Here is a 15,414-nt window from a genome sequence, read left to right on the forward strand (position 1 = left end):
CCAGTGAGAAGAGTTCGCGCTTCTATCAAGGTAGGAAGACGGGGAAAAAGAAATAAAGACACAAAAGGCCTCCAAGGGGGAGGGGCCCCGCGAGGAGCCGGGCTGAGGCCGGGGCGAGTGTCCCCAGGACAGGAGAGCCCCGTCCCGGAGGAGCAGGAGCTGCACCGACCTTCCCGGGCGGAAAGGCCTCCCGGGGAATTGGAGCAGGATCCCCAGAAAGGCGGGGATGCCCTCGGGCACCCGGGGACAGTAACAGAGGAACTGCGCCCCGGAGAGTGCGCCGAGCTCCCTAAGGGCTGCAGCGCTCGGCGGGACCCGGAGCAGCTCGGAGGGGCTCGGGCGGCGGCTCCGCGGAGGGGGCTGCGGGGCTCCGGGAACAGCTCGGCGGCGGCGGCGGCGGCGGCGGCGGCTCGGGCGGAGGAAGAAGCTCCGCGGAGGGGGCGGCGCGGCTCCGGGAGCAGCTCGGAGTGACTCGGCCTGCGGCTCCGCGGAGGGGGCTGCGCGGCTCCGGGAGCAGCTCGGCGGCGGCGGCTCAGGCGGAGGAAGAAGCTCCGCGGAGGGGGCGGCGCGGCTCCGGGAGCAGCTCGGCGGCGGCGGCTCAGGCGGAGGAAGAAGCTCCGCGGAGGGGGCGGCGCGGCTCCGGGAACAGCTCGGAGGGGCTCGGGCGGCGGCTCCGCGGAGGGGGCGGCGGGGCGGGAGCGCGAATCCAACAGCGCAGGCCCCGGAGCACAGGGCGCCGGGACACAGCCCAGGATCCGGCCTCCCCCACGGACAGGCAGAGGCCGGGAGGGCGCAGGACAGCGAGGACGCTCCTGCCCGGAGCTGAGTAGATCAGCGGCCCCGCCCGGGAGCCCCCAGGCCCTGCAGACGGAGAGCCCCGGAGCTACTGCGGGAGCTGACTCCAGGGTCCCAGAGCTGCCCCCGCCACTGTGGCTTCCTCCCGGGGCCTCACGGGGTGAACAACCCCCACCGAGCCCTGCACCAGGCAGGGGCAGAGCAGCTCCCCCAAGTGCTAACACCTGAGAATCAGCATAGCAGGCCCCTCCCCCAGACCAGCTACGGACCAGTTCCAGGGGAAGTCAAGGGACTTAAAGTATACAGAATCAGAAGATACTCCCCCGTGTTTTTTGTTTTTGTTTTTGTTTTTGTTTTTTTGGTTTTTTTCTTTTGTTTTGTGCTTTTTTTTTCTTTCTTTCTTCTTGATTTCTGATTGCTTCCCCCACCCCACCCCACCCCCCTTTTTTTTCTTTTTTCTCCTTTCTTTTTCTTCTCTTTTTCCCCCTTTTTTTCTTCTTTCTCTTTTTTCTTTTTCTCTTTTCTTTCCTTCTCTCTCTCTTTCTCCTTTTCCCAATACAACTTGTTTTTGGCCACTCTGCACTGAGCAAAATGACTAGAAGGAAAACCTCACCTCAAAAAAAAGAATCAGAAACAGGCCTCTCTCCCACAGAGTTACAAAATCTGGATTACAATTCAATGTCAGAAAGCCAATTCAGAAGCACTATTTCACAGCTACTGGTGGCTCTAGAAAAAACCATTAAGGACTCAAGAGACTTCATGACTGCAAAATTTAGATCCAATCAGGCAGAAATTAAAAATCAATTAAATGAGATGCAATCCAAGCTAGAAGTCCTAACGACGAGGGTTAACGAGGTGGAAGAACGAGTGAGTGACATAGAAGACAAGTTGATGGCAAAGAGGGAAACTGAGGAAAAAAGAGACAAGCAATTAAAAGATCATGAGGATAGATTAAGGGAAATAAATGACAGCCTGAGGAAGAAAAACCTACGTTTAATTGGGGTTCCTGAGGGCGCCGAAAGGGCCAGAGGGCCAGAATATATATTTGAACAAATCCTAGCTGAAAACTTTCCTAATCTGGGAAGGGAAACAGGCATTCAGATCCAGGAAATAGAGAGATCCCCCCCTAAAATCAACAAAAACCGTTCAACACCTCGACATTTAATAGTGAAGCTTGCAAATTCCAAAGATAAGGAGAAGATCCTTAAAGCAGCAAGAGAAAAAAAGTCCCTGACTTTTATGGGGAGGAATATTAGGGTAACAGCAGACCTCACCACAGAGACCTGGCAGGCCAGAAAGGGCTGGCAGGATATATTCAGGGTCCTAAATGAAAAGAACATGCAACCAAGAATACTTTATCCAGCAAGGCTCTCATTCAAAATGGAAGGAGAGATAAAGAGCTTCCAAGACAGGCAGGAACTGAAAGAATATGTAACTTCCAAACCAGCTCTGCAAGAAATTTTAAGGGGGACTCTTAAAATTCCCCTTTAAGAAGAAATTCAGTGGAACAATCCACAAAAACAAGGACTGAATAGATATGATGACACTAAACTCCTATCTATCAATAGTAACTCTGAACGTGAACGGGCTTAATGACCCCATCAAAAGGCGCAGGGTTTCAGACTGGATAAAAAAGCAGGACCCATCTATTTGCTGTCTACAAGAGACTCATTTTAGACAGAAGGACGCCTACAACCTGAAAATAAAAGGTTGGAGAACCATTTACCATTCAAATGGTCCTCAAAAGAAAGCAGGGGTTGCCATCCTTATATCAGATAAATTAAAATTTACCCCAAAGACTATAGTGAGAGATGAAGAGGGACACTATCTCATACTCAAAGGATCTATCCAACAAGAGGACTTAACAATCCTCAATATATATGCGCCAAATGTGGGAGCTGCCAAATATTTAAACCAATTAATAACCAAACTCAAGAAATACCTTGATAATAATACACTTATACTTGGTGACTTCAATCTAGCTCTTTCTACCCTGGATAGGTCTTCTAAGCACAACATCTCCAAAGAAACGAGAGCTTTAAATGATACACTGGACCAGATGGATTTCACAGATATCTACAGAACTTTACATCCAAACTCAACTGAATACACATTCTTCTCAAGTGCACATGGAACATTCTCCAGAATAGACCACATACTGGGTCACAAATCGGGTCTGAACCGATACCAAAAGATCGGGATAGTCCCCTGTATATTCTCAGACCATAATGCCTTGAAATTAGAACTTAATCACAACAAGAAGTATGGAAGGACCACAAACACGTGGAGGTTAAGGACCATCCTGCTAAAAGATGAAAAGGTCAACCAGGAAATTAAGGAAGAATTAAAAAGATTCATGGAAACTAATGAGAATGAAGATACAACCGTTCAAAATCTTTGGGATGCAGCAAAAGCAGTCCTGAGGGGGAAATACATCGCAATACAAGCATCCATTCAAAAACTGGAAAGATCTCAAATTCAAAAGCTCACCTTACACATAAAGGAACTAGAGAAAAAGCAACAAATAGACCCCACCCCCAGCAGAAGAAGAGAGTTAATTAAAATTCGAGCAGAACTCAATGATATCGAGACCAAAAGAACTGTGGAACAGATCAACAGAACCAGGAGTTGGTTCTGTGAAAGAATTAATAAGATAGATAAACCATTAGCCAACCTTATTAAAAAGAAGAGAGAGAAGACTCAAATTAATAAAATCATGAATGAGAAAGGAGAGATCACTACCAACACCAAGGAAATACAAACGATTTTAAAAACATATTATGAACAGCTATACGCCAATAAATTAGGCAATCTAGAAGAAATGGACGCATTCCTGGAAAGCCACAAACTACCAAAACTGGAGCAGGAAGAAATAGAAAACCTGAACAGGCCAATAACCAGGGAGGAAATTGAAGCAGTCATCAAAAACCTCCCAAGACACAAGAGTCCAGGGCCAGATGGCTTCCCAGGGGAATTCTATCAAACGTTTAAAGAAGAAATCATACCTATTCTACTAAAGCTGTTTGGAAATATAGAAAGAGATGGAGTACTTCCAAATTCGTTCTATGAGGCCAGCATCACCTTAATTCCGAAACCAGACAAAGACCCCACCAAAAAGGAGAATTACAGACCAATATCCCTGATGAACATGGATGCAAAAATTCTCAACAAGATACTAGCCAATAGGATCCAACAACACATTAAGAAAATTATTCACCATGACCAAGTAGGATTTATCCCTGGGACACAAGGCTGGTTCAACACTTGTAAAACCATCAATGTGATTCAGCATATCAGCAAGAGAAAAACCAAGAACCATATGATACTCTCATTAGATGCAGAGAAAGCATTTGACAAAATACAGCATCCATTCCTGATCAAAACCCTTCAGAGTGTTGGGATAGAGGGAACTTTCCTCGACATCTTAAAAGCCATTTATGAAAAGCCCACAGCAAATATCATTCTCAATGGGGAAGCACTGGGAGCCTTTCCCCTAAGATCAGGAACAAGACAGGGATGTCCACTCTCACCACTGCTGTTCAACATCGTTCTGGAAGTCCTCACCTCAGCAATCAGACAACAAAAAGACATTAAAGGCATTCAAATTGGCAAAGAAGAAGTCAAACTCTCCCTCTTCGCCGATGACATGATACTCTACATAGAAAACCCAAAAGCCTCCACCCCAAGATTGCTAGAACTCATACAGCAATTTGGCAGCGTGGCAGGATACAAAATCAATGCCCAGAAATCAATGGCATTTCTATACACTAACAATGAGACTGAAGAAAGAGAAATTAAGGAGTCAATCCCATTTACAATTGCACCCAAAAGCATAAGATACCTAGGAATAAACCTAACCAAAGAGGTAAAAGATCTATACCCTAAAAACTATAGAACACTTCTGAAAGAAATTGAGGAAGACACAAAGAGATGGAAAAATATTCCATGCTCATGGATTGGCAGAATTAATATTGTAAAAATGTCAATGTTACCCAGGGCAATTTATACGTTTAATGCAATCCCTATCAAAATACCATGGACTTTCTTCAGAGAGTTAGAACAAATTATTTTAAGATTTGTGTGGAATCAGAAAAGACCCCGAATAGCCAGGGGAATTTTAAAAAAGAAAACCATAGCTGGGGGCATCACAATGCCAGATTTCAGGTTGTACTACAAAGCTGTGGTCATCAAGACAGTGTGGTACTGGCACAAAAACAGACACATAGATCAATGGAACAGAATAGAGAACCCAGAAGTGGACCCTGAAATGTATGGTCATCTAATATTTGATAAAGGAGGAAAGACTATCCATTGGAAGAAAGACAGTCTCTTCAATAAATGGTGCTGGGAAAATTGGACATCCACATGCAGAAGAATGAAACTGGACCACTCTCTTTCACCATACACAAAGATAAACTCAAAATGGATGAGAGATCTAAATGTGAGACAAGAGTCCATCAAAATCCTAGAGGAGAACACAGGCAACACCCTTTTTGAACTTGGCCACAGTAACTTCTTGCAAGATACATCCACAAAGGCAAAAGAAACAAAAGCAAAAATGAACTATTGGGACTTCATCAAGATAAGAAGCTTTTGCACAGCAAAGGATACAGTCAACAAAACTAAAAGACAACCTACAGAATGGGAGAAGATATTTGCAAATGACATATCAGATAAAGGGCTAGTTTCCAAAATCTATAAAGAACTTATTAAACTCAACACCAAAGAAACAAACAATCCAATCATGAAATGGGCAAAAGACATGAAGAGAAATCTCACAGAGGAAGACATGGACATGGCCAACATGCACATGAGAAAATGCTCTGCATCACTTGCCATCAGGGAAATACAAATCAAAACCACAATGAGATCCCACCTCACACCAGTGAGAATGGGGAAAATTAACAAGGCAGGAAACAACAAATGTTGGAGAGGATGCGGAGAAAAGGGAACCCTCTTATACTGTTGGTGGGAATGTGAACTGGTGCTGCCACTCTGGAAAACTGTGTGGAGGTTCCTCAAAGAGTTAAAAATAGACCTGCCCTACGACCCAGCAATTGCACTGCTGGGGATTTACCCCAAAGATTCAGATGCAATGAAACGTTGGGACACCTGCACCCCGATGTTTCTATCAGCAATGGCCACAATAGCCAAACTGTGGAAGGAGCCTCGGTGTCCATCGAAAGATGAATGGATAAAGAAGATGGGGTTTATGTATACAATGGAATATTACTCAGCAATTAGAAACGACAAATACCCACCATTTGCTTCAACGTGGATGGAACTGGAGGGTATTATGCTGAGTGAAATAAGTCAATCGGAGAAGGACAAACAGTGTATGTTCTCATTCATTTGGGGAATATGAATAATAGTGAAAGGGAATATAAAGAAAGGGAAAAGAAATGTTGGGAAATATCAGGAAGGGAGACAGAACATAAAGACTCCTAACTCGGGGAAACGAACTAGGGGTGGTGGAAGGGGAGGAGGGCGGGTGTTGGAGGGGAATGGGTGACGGGCACTGAGGTGGACACTTGACGGGATGAGCACTGGGTGTTTTTCTGTATGTTGGTAAATTGAACACCAATAAAAATTATTTTAAAAAAAATAAATAAAAATAAAAATACCAATGAGTAACTGTAAAGATAAAAGAAAAACAAAAAGAATGCTGAAGATCAGAGGGTTTCAAGGAGAAAGTGGTCAATAGAGTCAAATATTAGAGATAAGTACAGCAAGATGAGGACAGGAAAGTGTCCACAGACTTTCACCACAAGTGTTAGTGACCTCAGGACAGTTTCAGGGAACCTGGGATGAGGAAAGTGGAAGAATGAACATAAGTGAGGAAAAGGGACTGGATGCTCAATTCTTTCAAAAAAGTTTGATTTCTTTGGCTATGATTTACATCAAGTGCTGCCAGGCCCAATCTAGTTTTCCCGTTTCTTTTTATTTGTATTGCCAGAAATGTCATTCAGTCAAATGTTTGAACTGGTTAAAGGAACCTTAGAAATCACTGGTCACCCAGCTCCTTGTACAAATGAGAGAAATGCTGAGAGGTGCTGTGAAATTTATTTTCACGGAATTTGTTCCATGTAATTTTTAAGGCTATAAACTTTATTGACGATATAAAAAGTCACGTTTAACTCTTGGAGAGTTTTTGGAGACTAAAATAAAAAAAAATTTCAGGTTTAAAGGAATTTTTTTTTTTTTTTTAAGATTTCATTTATTTGTTCATGAGAAACAGAGAGGGAGAGAGGCAGAGACACAGGCAGAGGGAGAAGCAGGCTCCATGCAGGGAGTCCGATGTGGGACTCGATCCTGGGTCTCCAGGATCAGGCCCTGGGCCGAAGGCAGATGCTCAACCTCTGAGCCACCCAGGCGTCCGGTTTAAAGGATTTTTTAAAAATATTTTATTTATTTATTCATGAGAGACAGAGAGGCAGAGACACAGGCAGAGGGAGAAGCAGGCCCCATGCAGGGAGCCCGATGCGGGACTCGACCCTGGGACTGGGATCACACACTGAGCCAAAGGCGGACCCTCAACCACTAAGCCACCCAGGCAACCCAGTTTAAAGGATTTTAAGCTAAGTTTTCACAGCCGCGGTCTTGGGGTGGTTAAGTTATATCCACGATTACCATGAGCAGCTTTTCATTAAAGTCTTGACCTTTCCTGCGTCATCACTCAGGATACAATGGACAGATAACACAGTAATAATAAAGACAATGACAATCTTGACCCTTTGCCTGGGTGCTTCTCGTGTGCCAAGCCCCGCTCTACAAAACTACCATCTCCTTCCTCCTCCTAGAAATCCCACTGCTGAGAAGAGTGAAAGACTGATGAGGAAAGATGGGAAAAGCGAGGCTTCCAGGTCAGGGGTCAACCTGCTCTCGATTCCCCGATTTGACTCCACAGCCTGCAACACTGCACAAAGCCTCGATGTAAGTGTCTGGTAGAGGCACTAAAGTACAGAAGAGGTAAAGGGAGGGAGTGTAGGTGGCGCTGGTCACTTTGAGGGGAGATAAACTGCTCCGCTTCCAGCACTAGGTATCCATCATCCATCACTCTCGGGCCCGACATCCTCTCACCTCTACCCACTCATTATTATTTTAAGAAGCCCCAGAGCAAACCAGCAAGACGGAGACACACAAGGCCAAGGTAACAGCCACGGCTACGCACCCGGGTCTCCTCCTGCCGCCTCCTCCCCGCGCGGGAGCGGGCCCAGCCCCGGCGAGCGCGGAGGTGCACACTAGGGTTCGGGGAAGTTTGGCTCCGCCGGCTTCCGTAAGAGCGCGGCGCCGCGGCCGCCCCAGCCCCGCCCCCTAGCAACGCGCTGGCGTGTTAGCAACCGGCCGGCAGGCAGGAGCTGAAGTCCGCAGGTGGGCTGCGGCGGGCGTGATGCGGCCGGCGTCGCGGCCGCGGAGGCCACTGCCGGGCCCCTGGCGCTTTTTGCGACTCTAGCGGCTCTCAGGAGGCCTTCCCTTCTCGGTGGCAGGGCTTCTTTGGGTCCTACGGGCTAGGGAGAACGGGGTAGAACAGGGGGACGGGCCCTCCCACCCATCCCTCACTCCACGCGGCGGGCATGTCCGTGGCGGAGGCCGCGGCGACCGCCGAAGCCCAGGAAGCTGGCGGCAAGATCCGGTCCAGCAGCCTTCGCCGGATCCCGGTAATCGGGGTGGTGACCGAGGACGAGGAAGCGCAGGTATGGGCGGGTGTCTTCGCCTCGGGAAGAGCGGAGGGGAAGTTGAGATCCAGGGGGCGGGGACGAGGACTGGGGGCCGCAGGAGCGGAAATGGGGCCGAAGCGGCACCCGCCGGGGCCCGCGGGACTGAGGTTCCCTGCGCGGAGCCGAGGCCTCCGAGAACTGCGCCGCCGGAGGGAGGGGTTGGCTGTCGTCAACCAGCCTGCCTGGGGACTTGGGGCGCTTTGGGGCGCGAGCTTCTCCGGAAGCGTCCCTCCAAACAGTAAGCGAGGTTTTGCCGCTCTTTTTCGAAAAGTGTGACCACGAAGGGGCTGGGGAGGCAGGGAATTATTTTTAGCGAAATCATGGATTTATTGGATGACCAGTTTGTTTGCACTGGGCTTATATGTAGATGACCTGTTCTCAAGTGATGTTCTTGAGAGAGGCGTAAACTCTCTCGCGCTTAAATTTGCTGCTACTTTAAAACTGCACCTAGAGAGGAGGAAAACGCTGTGAAAATTAGAAATTAGCCTCGTTTTCTTTTTTTTTTTTTTTTAAGATTTTATTTATTTATTAATGAGAGACACACAGAGAGAGAGGCAGAGACACAGGCAGAGGGAGAAGCAGGCTCCATGCAGGGAGCCCGATGTGGGACTCGATCCCAGGTCTCCAGGATCGAGCCCTGGGCTGAAGGCGGCGCTGAGGCCGCTGAGCCACCCGGGCCGCCCTAGCCTCGTTTTCATATGAAATTGGAAGGTGGTTATGGAGGTGGGGTGAATCAAGAGAGAATACAATTTATATATTTTGTCATACTTGTAGTTGGTTCTGAGTTTACTTTTATCATGAATACAAAATTAACTCTTCCAAGTTGATCTGCTGAGACATCTCACTTGGGAACCCTTGGCTGGACCTCCACTGGTGGCGAAGGTGTTGAGAAACTCCAAGTCGTTAGCATAGTAGGGGTCCATTGCTCGTCCCTAGAGGGTCCTGATCAAACCCTGAAGGTTTTACTATGGAGGAATCCTGCCCTGCCTCCTCACACTGGTGGCTGGGGTCACTCTGGGAATTCCTGTTGAGGTTTTGCGAGCCTCAGGCTGCGTCAGGAACCCTGTCTCCTACGTCCACAGCCTGGAACCTTGGAGAGTTCCCTGGGAGTGGCCAGTTGGCTGGGGACCTCTTCTTTGGGAATAAAGTTGAGCTCTCTGAGGACAGTCTGTCATTTACACAGTAGTAACCTGCAGAGCAACAGCACTTTTGATGAGGAGGAGCGGGTGCTAGGGGAATTTACCTAATCAGTTTTGTGGAAGTATTCCAATCGGGCGGGAAGAAGAAGGGCTTGCAGGAAGAGCAGCTCTCCACTCCCAAGGCTGCCGCGGGTCTCAGCTCTACCGCCATTCTCCCAGGCACAGCACAACTGAAAAGTAGGTGAATTTGGTGTCTGATGGCTCTCCTTGTTCCTTCACGCGGTGTAAAAAAGGTGGCGGGGGTGGGGGAGAGGTGCAGAGGCCGTGGCAAGGTTATATGAGGTAGGCTATCATGGGTTAAAATGAAAAAATGGGAGATACTTTTTTAACAGGCCATTGCCAAAGTAGCCTGCAACAACATATCAAGCAAAGCAAAACAAGTAAACCTGTGTATATGTGTGTGTATTTTCTCTCTTCTCTTTCTTTTTTCTTCTCCTTTCATTATCACCTCTCCTTACAGAGCCTTCGATTCTTTTCCAGGAAGAAATCAATTTGCATTAATTAGAGTTCCTAGCTTGTTAATAACTACTTGTAGAAGCATTAACATTTTTTTAAAGTACTGAGAAGAAGGCAGTTTCTCTCGAAAGAAGTGAAATGAATTAAAAGCCTTTTAGAGAAGGGAGAAATGATCATTCAGCCTTTTGGGGTTTTGTTTGTGGTTGGTTATTTTTACAAATGAGGACCCTAAGGCTGTGAGAAGTTAAGAGTTACTCAGTTTCTTTACTTAGAGTGGGGTCTAGCAGTCTTTGCCAACAATAACACGACAACCTTTTAGACCCCTGCCTCAGAACAGTAGAGGAAAGACTCTAGGAACTCCTGGAATGTTTGAGAGACAGTACATCCTGGTATCTGTACATCCTGGTATCTAACAGTGACTTTGGAGAGTCTTCCTCGATTCAGTAAACCAGCTCCATCCTATGCTTGAAATCACAAATTGTTTACCTTTATTTCCTCCTTATTTTTTTAAAAGGCTTTATATATTTATTTATGAGAGACACACACACAGAGAGAGAGAGAGAGGCAGAGATACAGGCAGAGGAAGAAGCAGGCTCCATGCAGGGAGCCTGATGTGGGACTTGATCCCGGGTCTCCAGGATCAAGCCCAGGGCTGAAGCCTGCAGTAAAGCGCTGAGCCATCCGGGCTGCCCTATTTCCTCCTTATTTTAATGTTGCTTTCATTCTAAAGAATTGGAAGCCCTTTAGAGCAGTGCTTCTCAAATTTTAATGTGCATTTGGATTACCTGGGGATCTCATTAAGATGCAGATTATGATTTTGTGTGGGGCTGAGGAGGAGCCCCAGATTCTGCCTTTCTAACAGGTTTCAGGTGATGCCATTGCTACTGGTTGGAGAATCCCATTTCCCACTCTAAGTAGTAATATTTAGTGTATTATAGCTGCAGTAGGGTATGAACAGTGCTACAGAATTTCACAATTAGCTCCTGGAAAGCTATAGGAGGTAGTTTCATATGGATTCAAAGTATAAAACAAAATAAGAACAGCAATAAAACAAAATTCCTCCATCACCCCATCATCACCATCCCCCACTTAAACCCTGGGTCAGCCTATGTGCTAAAAGACAGGGGACACCAAGTGGAGTTTAAAAGGACCCATATTCTAGAGACAGAGACAAAATTTAGACAAATGAAACAGTTGCCAACATAACACAAATGATAATTAGGGGAAGCCTGTATCTCCTACTGCCCTTCACCCATTTTGCCCATCCCCACCACCCTGTCCCCTCTAGCAACCATCAGGTGGTTCTCTGTATTTATAGGTCTGATTCTGCTTTTTTGCTTATTCATTTGTTTTTTGTTAGATTCCACAGATGAGTGAAATCATTTGGTATTTGTCTTGTCTGATTTATTTCGCTTAGCATAGTACCCTCCAGGTCCTAATTAGTGTTGTCACAAATGGCACAATCTCCTCTTTTTCATGGCTGTGTAATATCCCATTATATGTATATATTACATTTTTCCTTACCTATTCATCTATCATTGAACACTTGGGCTGATTCCATACCTTATGTATTGTAAATAATGCTGCAATAAGCATAGGGGTACATATATCTTTTGGAATTAGTGTTTCTGTTTTCTTTGGGTAAATACCCAGCAGTGGAATTATTGGATCATATCATAGTTCTACTTTTTGAGGAACTGCCATACAATTTTCCACAGTGGCTGCACTTGTTCCCCCCCACCCCCAACAGTGTACAAGGATTCCTTTTCCTTCACATCCTCACCAACACTTTGTTATTCTTGTCTTTTTTTATTTTAGCCATTCTGACAAGTATTAAGTGATATTTCTTTTTTGTTAAAGATTTTATTTATTTATTCATGAGAGACACAGAAAGAGAGAGGCAGAGACACAGGCAGAGGGAGAAGCAGGCTCCATGCAGGGAGCCCGATATAGGACTCGATCCCGGTACTCCAGGACCATGCCATCAGCTGAAGGCAGATGTGCTCAACCGCTGAGCCACCCAGGTATCCTATAAGGTGATATCTCACTGTGATTTAGATTTGCATTTCCCTGATGATTGGTGATGTCAAGCATCTTTTCGTGTATCTGTTGGCCATCTATATGTCTTCTTTGGAAAAATATTGATTTAGGTCCTCTGCACATCTTTTTTTACAGATTTTATTTATTTATGAGAGGCACAGAGAGAGAAAGAGGCAGAGACATAGGCAGAGGGAAAAGCAGACTATCTGCAGGGAGCACAATGTGGGACTCCATCCGAGGACCCCGGGATCATGACCTGAGCCAAAGGCAGATGCACAATCACTGATCTACCCTGATCCATCCAATCACTGATCCACATTTAAAAATGTGCCCCCTCTGCACATTTTTTTATTGGAGTTGTTCTTTTTTCTTTTTTGGTGTTGAGTTATGTAAGTTCTTTATATATTTGGATATTAACCCCTTATCAGATATATCATTTGCAAATAATTTGCATTCAGTAGGTTGTCTTTTTGTTTTGATGGTTTTCTTTGCTGTACAAAACATAACATATTGATTCCATATGACGGCAGGAGATTTTGTGTTTTATTAAGTACCATATCTTTAACATCTAGAACAGTGTCTCACACAGTGTAGGCACTCAACAAATATTTGTAGAATAAATAAATTGTGATTACTTGACTTGCGTAGGTATCATGACTGAGCTTCCTTGCCCAATTTGCTCTTCCTCTGAGAGCCTCCAACAGTCTTCTAGTTGATGCCCCATCCTGCCACTGTCTGTAATACTGCCATGGACTGTGTCATTAAAATTGCCTACCCTGGTTTTGGAGTAACTGTTAGAAATAACCTCTGTGGTCATTTGAGAAGTCAGGCAAAGAACAAAGGTGCAAAGAACCAACACTCCTGCATCGGACAGGCCTACTAATCCAGTTACTAATTTTGTGACCATAACAAGTTAGGTCTCAATGCCCCAGTTTCATCAATAGGATAATAGTACCAACTTTATATGGTAAAGTTGAGGACTAATTAAGATATAAAGTTTTGTTTTTGTTTTTGTTTTTTTAAAGGGAGGTGACACATGGCTGACAACATTGATAGAGGATACAACTCTTGATCTCAGGATCATAAGTTCAAGCTCCACACTGAGCATGCAGCCTACCTACTTAAAAAAAGGGGGGAGGAGAAAGAAAGAGAGAGAGAGAAAGAAAAAAGAGAGAAAGAAAAGATAAAAGAAGGGAGGGAAAGGAAGAAGGGAGGAAGGAAAGAGAGAGAAAGAGAAAGAAAAAAAAGATAAGGTGCCAGACATATAAAAGAACCGCAGTAAATGTTAATTCCTTTCTCTATAACTATGTATAGATGAGCAGGATTTCTCCCCTTTGGCATGTCTCTTGGTAAAATGGGAAAATAAGTTCATTCTATAACTGTAAGTGAAGGTCTGATTTTCTTCAAAACAGTTTATTAAGCTTTTTATTTTAAAATGTTTTGTTAAGTGTTTTTACAATTCTCCATAAATATGATGTTAACAGCAATTATTTTGATACTTCCATCTGTATGTCTTCTTTTGCTTCCTTCTGTGTGCTCTCATTTACCCAAACCTTTCTCATTATTACTTTAAACCTCTGATTTGGAAATCTCTGCCCCCCAATTTCACTTACCTCCAATCTCAACACAAGCCTCTTCCTCTAGCCTTTCCTGTCTCAGCAAAAGATGCCACTACTTTTTTCCTCAAGCCCATGAGTCATCATCACCTTTTCTTCTCTCTCCCACCAAATCAAATCACTCCTCAGGTCCCACTGATTCTACTTCCTTGATGATTTTTATGCCATTCCCTTTTGTCTATGGAGTTGCCAAGACTTTAGTCAAGGCCTTTTAAGATATCTCCTACCTCTTTTCCAGCTCATCCCAGACCTTTCCAGTTTGGTCTCTACTCTGTAAAAATTGCCTTTTTATTGTTATATTCCTCTGGTGAAAGCCAGTAGAAATAAACAAAGACCACCCTAATTAATATAAGTAGGGATTATTTAATATCTAGAGTTTACTATAGAAAGAGAATAAGCCAGCATTACTTAATTTTGGCAGACTCCAAGGCTTTGTAGTGAAAAAAGCGAAGGCTTTTGGAATGCTCTGGTTGGAGGTTTTTGCCATGAAGAAGCTGGAGATGGGCTAACTACAAACAGCATTCTATGTGATTGATTTGGGAAGCATATTTGGCTTTTTCTTGTTGGTCCCATGTAACATATGAGGCACAAGAAATAGGGAATCTGGCAGGTATTGGCTAATTCTGACTTTCCTGAGCCAGTTGCTTCCCAGTTTGATTGCTGCAAGGATTGTAGGCAAGAGTTCTGTTGTCATATATAGTCTGGCCATTGCCTGTTTATATAGTCTCTCAAACTATTCCATAGTTTCTGAAGATCCTTAGCGTAGCATACAAGGCCTTCTGTAAAATGGGGTTAATGATAGTACCTACCTCATAGAATACAATTAATAAATACATGTAAAGTGCTTAAAACTGTGCCTGGAAGTAGATATCACCATCATGTTATGGTCGTTCTTGTTATTCATAATTTTGATGTAGGAAAGATGTTAGGGTTCAAAGCTGATGATCAAGAAAGAATTCTTGAGACTTCCTTGGTGCAAAAAAGGTGGTTTTATTAAAGCACGGGAGAAGACTTGTGGGCAGAAAGCTGCTGTGGGGTCATGAGGAGTGGCCCATTATATACTTTTAAATTGGGAGGAGGGTAGGAATAGTGTAACCCTCCCAGGTATTTTGGAAACAGAGTTTCAAAGATCCTGAGGGGGCTAGCTATTGTTAGGAAAAGGTCATCTATTATTGTTTAGTAAAAGCTCAGTAATGAGACTCTTCAGATGTACTTCAGTAGGTCATATGCTTCGAAGATGATTGCCAGCATGTATCTTGGGCTTGGGGGGTGGGTGTTGAATGAAAGGAAGTATCTAAAAAAAAAAATGTTTTATATGTTAAAGTAGGCTACAGGATTCTGGGGGTCTGGGGCAGATTGCCTTTTGCCCTTAGGATGTTGATGTTGACTGAGGCAGCTGGGTCCCTAGAGGAATGTCACTCTGCCTGTTTCAAGGACTTGTGAATGAGCTCTAAGTAGGAAGGAAATTTAAGTTTTCTTTTGCCTCTGCTTCCCACCTCAATTTGACCTGTCCTTACCTAATTAGCATCATCTGTAGCCACTATCCCCTGCACAGTCTTCTCCAGCCTGGTGAACTCCTCCCCATCTTCT

The 15,414-nt window shown here is 44.8% G+C and overlaps 1 protein-coding gene across 3 annotated transcripts in view; it reads left to right on the forward strand.

The window, feature by feature from the left end:
• Positions 1–8,100: 8,100 nt before the first annotated feature.
• Positions 8,101–15,414, forward strand: part of CFAP69 (cilia and flagella associated protein 69) — a 54,404-nt gene continuing 47,090 nt past the window's right edge. The window contains exon 1 of one of the 3 annotated variants that reach the window (XM_026018669.2): positions 8,101–8,489. In XM_026018669.2, the coding sequence (XP_025874454.2) occupies positions 8,370–8,489 (120 nt within the window). In that variant the 5' untranslated portion in view covers positions 8,101–8,369. The remainder of the gene's footprint in view (positions 8,490–15,414) is intronic. The other 2 variants (XM_026018670.2, XM_072764224.1) reach the window with 2 other exon arrangements.

The sequence above is a fragment of the Vulpes vulpes genome, chromosome 7, assembly GCF_048418805.1.
Source record: "Vulpes vulpes isolate BD-2025 chromosome 7, VulVul3, whole genome shotgun sequence".
In the NCBI taxonomy this organism is placed as follows: domain Eukaryota; kingdom Metazoa; phylum Chordata; class Mammalia; order Carnivora; family Canidae; genus Vulpes; species Vulpes vulpes.